At 42.9% G+C, this 8,001-nt stretch overlaps 1 protein-coding gene across 1 annotated transcript in view; it reads left to right on the top strand.

Moving 5' to 3' along the window:
- The first annotated feature begins 247 nt into the window (after nucleotides 1-247).
- Nucleotides 248-8,001, top strand: part of LOC120061960 (proto-oncogene DBL-like) — a 28,499-nt gene continuing 20,745 nt past the window's right edge. Inside the window, exon 1 of the mRNA XM_039011745.1 lies at nucleotides 248-356. Coding sequence (XP_038867673.1) covers nucleotides 248-356 — 109 coding nt within the window. The remainder of the gene's footprint in view (nucleotides 357-8,001) is intronic.

Below are 8,001 nucleotides of genomic sequence, written 5' to 3'. Positions count from 1 at the left end.
TCTTCGGTGCATGCGGCTCAAGGTGACTCAGGATCTGGATCCAGCCCCTGGGAGCCTCCTGACTGGGTCCCTGGATCTACAGGGAAAAGTGGGCTGAAGCTTCCTCTCTACCCCCCTGGAAGTGGAGTCAGACTGGGGACAGGACCGTAGGATAATAAGGATGTGAGGCCTTGACACCAGCCGTTACCCACTACCAGGCCTGCTAGTGTTCTGTCCAGCCCTGTGGAGGTGGATAAGGGGGAAGGGAATGGGCCCAGCTTCACTGCAGGAGGAGACAGAGCAGGAGCCAGGGGGAGAAATGGAGTGCTACCACAGCCTTCTGCAGGCTGGCTCTCAGCTAGAGAACACACTGCAGCGTGAGTACCTCTCCTGTACTGCCCCATCACTGGCATATGGGGACATAACTGTCTTAAATATCATGGTAGCCTACAAGGGGAAATATTGTGCAATGTTAAATATTCTGTATGGAGACATAACACCGTCATAATACATGGACAATTAAAACTCATGGGGTAGCTTTAGGTCTATTGATGGGATGGTTGCTGCTGTACTCCAGCAGTGGTCATGACGTAGCCATGCAGGGATTAATGTGCTATTTCTAAACCCTGCGGGGATCGTTTTTATCCATAGCGATCATATGTAGAGGAGATATTTGTAAGTACACGCCACATCTGGGTGTGTTTGGAGAAATGCCGAACAAAGCATTTTGTCAGTGAAATGAATAAACTAGATTTATTCTACATTTTGTGATACTGAATTGATTAGACCTTCCCCGGGGAAACTATCAAGGTCCAGTTCTGAATGGTTGCTCGCAGCTTTTTAAAGTTGAATGATAAAAAATAAATCCTCTATTGGGGGAGGAATAGGAATCCTGTAAGAGCAGCCAGTTGGGCAGATTGGACAATTAAATGATGAAGAGGAGTAGCGCTGCATCCCCGCCATGGTCCAGATGCTACAGAAGACAGACAACGTGATAAACAGTGCCCAAGAAACCATATCCCCTACACATTCTCCTCTGTCCGTTAATATCTATTGGATTCAAATACAAATCCAATGAAGAAGAAAGGGCTAGTTTCTCATCAGTGTTTCATTTACAAATCCAATGAAGAAGAAAGGGCTAGTTTCTCATCAGTGTTTCATTTACAAATCCAATGAAGAAGAAAGGGCTTTCTCATCAGTGTTGATTCATTTCCAACTGTGATGCCAGTTTGTTGGACTTCAGTTACAGTACAGCTCCTGGACAGTGGTGGTTTGTACCTCTAGTACAGTGGTTCCCAAACTTTTTATAGTCCCATACCCCTTCAAACATTCAACCTCCAGCTGCGTACCCCCTCTAGCACCAGGGTCAGCGCACTCTCAAATGTTATTTTTTGCCATCATTGTAAGCCTATACACACACTATATGATACATTTATTAAACATAAGATTGAGTGAGTTTGTCACAACCCGGCTCGTGGGAAGTGACAAAGAGCTCTTATAGGACCAGGGCACAAATAATAATAATCAAATCATTTTGCTCTTTATTTAACCATCTTACATATAAAACCTTATTTGTTCATTGAAAATTGTGAATAACTCACCACAGGTTAATGAGAAGGGCGTGCTTGAAAGGATGCACATAACTCTGCAATGTTGGGTTGTATTGGAGAGAGTCTGTCTTAAATTTTCCACACAGTCTGTGCCTGTATTTAGTTTTCATGCTAGTGAGGGCCGAGAATCCACTCTCACATAGGTACGTGGTTGCAAAGGGCATCATTGTTTTAACAGTGTGATTTGCCAAGGCAGGATACTCTGAGTGCAGGCCAATCCATAAATCTGTCAGTGGCTTCTGATTTAAATTCAATTTTCACAGAACCGCTTGTTGCAATTTCGATGAGGCTCTCTTGTTCACATATCGGTAAGTGGCAGAGGCAGGGCATGAAAGGGATAACGAATCCAGTTTGTGTCGTCCATTTCGGGAAAGTACCTGCATAATTGCGCACCCAACTCACTCAGATTCTTCACTATATCACATTTGACATTGTCCGTAAGCTTGAGTTCATTTGCACACAAAAAATCATGCAATGATGGAAAGACATGTGTGTTGTCCTTGTTAATGCAGACAGAGAAGAGTTCCAACTTCTTGATCATAGCCTCAATTTTGTCCCGCACATTGAATATAGTTGCGGAGAGACCCTGTAATCCTAGATTCTGATCGTTCAGATGAGAAAAAACATCACCCAGATAGGCCAGTCGTGTGAAACTCGTCATCATGCAAGCGGTCAGACAAGTGAAAATTATGGTCAATAAAGAAAACTTCAAGCACGTCTCTCGATTAAAAAACATGTCAATACTTTGCCCCTTGATAACCAACGCACGTATGTATGTTGTAAAAGCGTTACATGGTCGCTGCCCGTATCATTGCGTAGTGCAGAAAATACACAGGAGTTCAGGGGCCTTGCTTTAACAAAGTTATCCATTTTCACTGTAGTGTCTAGAACTTCTTTCTAGCTGTCAGGCATTCCATTGGCAGCAAGAGCCTCTCGGTGGATGCTGCAGTGTACCCAAGTGGCGTCGGAAGAAACTGCTTGCAGGCATGTTATCACTCCACTATGTCTCCCTGTCATGGCTTTTGCACCATCAGTACAGATACCAACACATCTTGACCACCAAAGTCCATTTGATGTCACAAAGCTGTCCAGTACTTTAAAAATATAATCTCCTGTTTGCCTGGTTTACAGTGGTTTACAGAAGAGGATGTCTTCTTTAATTGACCCCCCATAAACGTAACGGACATATACCAGGAGCTGTGCCAGGCCCGCCAAATCTGCTGACTCATCCCGATGTAAAGCATAGAATTCACTGGCTTGTATGCGAAGCAGTAATTGTTTGAAAACATCTCCTGCCATGTCACTGATGCGTCGTGAAAGTGTTGTTTGATGAAGTCATTGTCTGTATATTTTTTTTTGGCCTTCCCCCAGCATTGTCCCAGCCATATCCGCAGCAGCAGGAAGAATGAAGTCCTCCACAATAGTATGGGGCTTGCCTGTCCTAGCCACTCGGTAGCTCACCATATAAGACGCTTCTAGCCCCTTCTTATTAATGGTATCTGTTGCTTTTATACATGTCTTACTACTCGAAAGTCGTCTTAATTCTCGCTCAAACTCCCCTGGCTTATTTTTCAAATTGTCATGTTTTGTTTCTAAATGTCTGTGCAAGAGTGAAGGTTTCATAGAGTTGTGAGACAGTACTTTTGCACATGTAACACACTGTGGCTGAGGAAAGGCACTACTCCCAATATAAGTGAACCCCAAATCAATGTAGTTCTCATCATATTTGCGCCTCTTTGATCATCCAACATCTCTGTCTGGTCGGTGCTTTCCCGGGTAAGGGGGCAGTAGCTCTTCGGCTGCATCAGATTCACAGCTGTCATTGTCCATGCTAGGTGGGCTAACAACAAATGTAGAATTACTGATGCTAGCATTGGATGTGCTCGTGGAAGCAGAACAACTTGTGTAGTCAACAGGTGCAGGTGTAGTACTGCTGGTAGTAGCAGTACTACCAGTAGAGCAGGTATGTGTCTCTATGGACGCGGGCCGTACTTTTTTTTAACCATTTATCAATTTTCGAGCAAACGGAATGAGCAGCACCTACGTTTGGCTACATACGGACAGTTAGTGGAATTCCCGCGAGAGAGTAACGGTTAATGTGATTGCAAGTTAATTATTTGACTAGGCTACCTGTATATGACATTGTGTTCTTATTTTGCTGAACACTAGATGGTTTAATTTTATTTTTGGTAGTGAAACGAGGCTACTCAGGCGAGGGGGAAAAAACTCACCCAAATGTATAGCCCCGTTGGAAAAAATGCATTGACTGTTAGAAAATGTGAAGTAAAAAAAAAAAATGTGAATCACATTTTTATTTGGCGTACTCCCGACGGCATTGATACCCCAGTTTGGGAATACCTGCTCTAGTATATTGCATTCTCTTCTCTATAGAGGACTAACATGACTGTGTTGATGACCTTTTGCACTGCTTTGTTGTTCCGTTGTCACCTTGGTTACTGACCTGTGCCCCTGTGTGAGGGTGTTGTCCTTGTCCACAGGCTGGCCTGTGTGTGAAGTTAATGGGGACATTGGGGAAAAGGCCCTGCCCCGGACGTTCTATTTTTACCAGGCGTAGTTGGTTCAGTGTAATAATGTGTGTGTAATGTGAGCTACGTTCCGTGGGTTGGGCTGGATCTGGCAAGAAGACGAGGAGAGACTGCAGTATATGGAAAAACCTTTACACACACACACACACACACACACTACAGATCAGTTACCTGTAAGTCTTCACCTGCCTCCACCTGGTTGTATTTTAACCTGTCAATATCATTTACCCCTGTGTGTGTGTGTGTGTGTGTGTGTGTGTGAAGAGACATGGCAGACAGGGTTTAACAAACTGCTTTCCTATGAGTTATGTGAAGAATGGGTCATTTTGAAGCCCCATCATGCTTCCTGCAGTTAATCCTGAACTTACACAGCCTACACCAGTGGCGGTCGGTGCCGTTTTAAGATAAGGGAGGATCTCTTTTTTTTTTTTTTTTTTTTTATGAGCATTTCCTTATTTCTATTACAGCATATTGGATGACTGTCATTCATATTCCATTCACCCAGTTCAATGTAACAGCGATAGGTTTAGGCTACTACATTATACTCTAATTTTCCCTATACCCATCATGAGGTTGCTACAACCTAGCCTATGAATGAACGTTTACAACGTAGGTGCACAGTTTGAGAGAATTTTGAGTAATACCGCCTTGTACACTCTTGCCTGCATCTAGCTGATATAGGCTGTAATCATTAGTCCAACAATGGCAAATGAGAGTTTCTATTGGACAAATTCAGGTATGTTTATCCTTGTTTCGTTCCATTTGCTTCTGTTTAAGAAACATTTTCAAACCTTCATATCATAACCGCTACACAGCCTACATTGTTATCACATCCTAGTCAACATAGCTACTAAAACTAACGTGTTTAGTAAACCCTCTACAATCATGCAGTACAGTGTACAGTCAGCTAGCAGTTACACCGGCGGGCCCCGATGGCAATAAATTAATAAAACCAAAAGCTTACCTTGACTTGAAAGAGTTCCAGTGTTGGATCACCATAGCCAGCCAGCTAACATAGCGTTCCTCTCTGTTTGAGTCAGGTGTTTGAGTAGGCTGAACTAGCTAGCTGCATTCACTAGCTCTCTCTCTATTGCTTCTCCTTATTTTGGAATAAATATTTTTCAAAACTGTTCAACTATTATCTTTCTCTTTCTTGGAGTCAACTACTCACCCCATTTTATTCACTGCAGTGCTAGCTAGCTGTAGCTTATGCTATAATTAAGTAATAGATACATGAATTTATACTTTGATTGGGTGGACAACATGTCAATTCATGCTGCAAGAGCTCTGATAGGTGAGAACTTCCTCTGGAAGTTGTCATAATTACTGGGTAAGTATATGGAAGGGGGTGAGAACCATGAGCCTCCTAGGTTTTCTATTGAAGTCAATGTACCCAGAGGAGGACAGAAGCTAGCTGTCCTCCAGCTACACTAGGGTGCTACTGAGGATACTGTAGACCTTTATTGCAAAAGTGTGTTTTTATTAAATATATTCACATGTAAATAATTTATTTAGTTTTAGCTAAAAAGGATAACTTTAATGTTTCACTATTTTTATGAAATTCACTGAGGATGGTCCTCCCCTGGCCTACACAGTAAATGATGTGGCCCGGCCCGCCCCGCCCCGCCCCAAGGAGTTGCTAGAGCGTGATGAGCCAAGGAAAGCCCCCCGGCCAAACCCTCCCCTAATCCGGACGACGCTGGGCCAATTGTGAGCCACCCTATTGGACTCCCTGTCACGGCCGGCTGTGAGACAGCCTGGGATCGAACCCCAGTCTGTAGTGAAGCTACAGCACTGTGATGCACTGCCTTAGACCTCTGCGCCACACAGTAGGCAGGCAGCCTAATTCTTTCCACTAATTCGTCTTTTGACTAATCACATCAGGTCTTTTCATATCAGATATTTTTCAGAGCTAATCTAATTGGTCAAAAGACCAATGAGTTTTCTGTCTAAACGTAGCCTTAAGACCCCATAACAAACCTCTTCAGTTAAACCTGTCAACCCCTGATTGTAACGGTCGTCTTGTGGTGAATGAGCGGACCAAGGCGCAGCGGGTGATGAATACATAATGAATATTTATTAACAGAACGACGAAACACAAACTCTTTAACAAACTACAAAAACAAATAAACGACGTAGACTGACCTAAAACATGAGAACTTACAAATACACGAAGAACGCACGAACAGGTACAGACTACAAACAAACGCTACAGTCCCGTGTGGTACGAACATACATACAGACACGGAAGACAATCACCCACAAACAAACAGTGAAACCAGCCTACCTTAATATGGTTCTCAATCAGAGGAAACATCAAACACCTGCCTCTAATTGAGAACCATATCAGGCAACACATTAAACCCAACATAGAAACACAACACATAGAATGCCCACCCCAACTCACGCCCTGACCAACTAAACACATACAAAACAACAGAAAACAGGTCAGGAACGTGACACTGATAAACAGACTCCAATTAATAAGAGGTGGTTTTCATAGAAATTGTTGACTCTGTCTGTGCAGATGTTGCGCTATACACATTCATTATCTGTCCCACTTCACAACAGAATATCACAAAAATGTTATTAGCTTTGCTGAACATTGATGCTACTCAAAAGAAGCAGCTTGAAACATCCCAAATTATAAATCAGGTAAACAAATCACGGCACATGAGCCTAGATGTGTGGCATTTCCTCCAACACTTTGCCTCTACCAAGCCCACCGCTATAATCTCCTTAGCACTGAAAGCCCTGTTTGGTAAAAATATCTGCTGACCTCAAAACAGTCTAAGCCATGGCCCTTTGTGTAATGTGTGTATGTAAATGTGAGGGACTGCATGTGTGTGATTATTGCATGTCTGTGCCTGTCTCTTTCTGTCTCAAGAGATTTGTCCATGTGCAGTATATTACTCTCTCTCTTCACACAATGTAGCTTCTATGAGACATCACAGTGACTGTTGGCTGAAGAAGCTTCTACCCTCCTCAGCCCGCCCAGTAGGCCCACAGCCGGCCATCATGGCAGTGCCAGTCATGTGTGATATCACTGAAGTTGAGTGGCACCCTTCTTGGCATGGTAAAATGTGTACTGTTCGCCCCCAAATGACACAATCCCGTTGCTGAAGGAGTGCCCTGAGCACAGCTGCACTCTGGGAAGTAGGAGAGCTGCAGCGCCTCCTGGTAAATCACAATTAAAGAATAATAAATATACACATTTTATATATATATATATATTTTGTTTTTTACCAAATTAGTGCACTAGGCCTTTATTACTCCTGTATGAGCGGATCAAAAAAAACTTGTCAGCAGAGCGGGGAGAAATCCCCCATCAGTTTATTCTTCTTAATTTACTCAATCACCACATTATTCAGTAATAGATCTAGATATGGTTTAGGATTGCGTAAGTGATTTGTCCCAAAAACAATGCTGTTAGTTTTGGAAATAATTAGCACCAGCCTATTTTTTTATATTTGATTTGATTTATTTATTTAACTAGGCAAGCCAGTTATGAACAAATTCATATTTACAATGACTGCCGACCCCAGCCAAACCCTAACCCGGACAACGCTGGGCCAATTGTGCGCCGCCCTATGGGACTCCCAATCATGGCCAGTTGTGATACAGCCTGGAATCAAACCACACTCAACCAAATTTGCATTAGAGAGGCTTCCATTAAAGAAAACCCTCTGTGTTCTACTAGATCGGGAACTCCTAATCCATTATAAAGCAGAGGATGTATATACATAACACTTTTTTTCAGCAATAAGGTAAGATCTGTAAGGCTTCTGAAGTCATGTAGTAAAATAACCAGAGTTTTGTTGGAAGACTATTGCATGCATTTGAGCCAGCTTCAACCAGTTGGCTAA

The sequence above is a fragment of the Salvelinus namaycush genome, chromosome 17 (genome assembly GCF_016432855.1).
Source record: "Salvelinus namaycush isolate Seneca chromosome 17, SaNama_1.0, whole genome shotgun sequence".
NCBI classification, from domain to species: Eukaryota; Metazoa; Chordata; class Actinopteri; order Salmoniformes; family Salmonidae; genus Salvelinus; species Salvelinus namaycush.
Note: the sequence above shows the minus strand (reverse complement) of the source record. Positions and strands in the feature narration are given on the sequence as shown.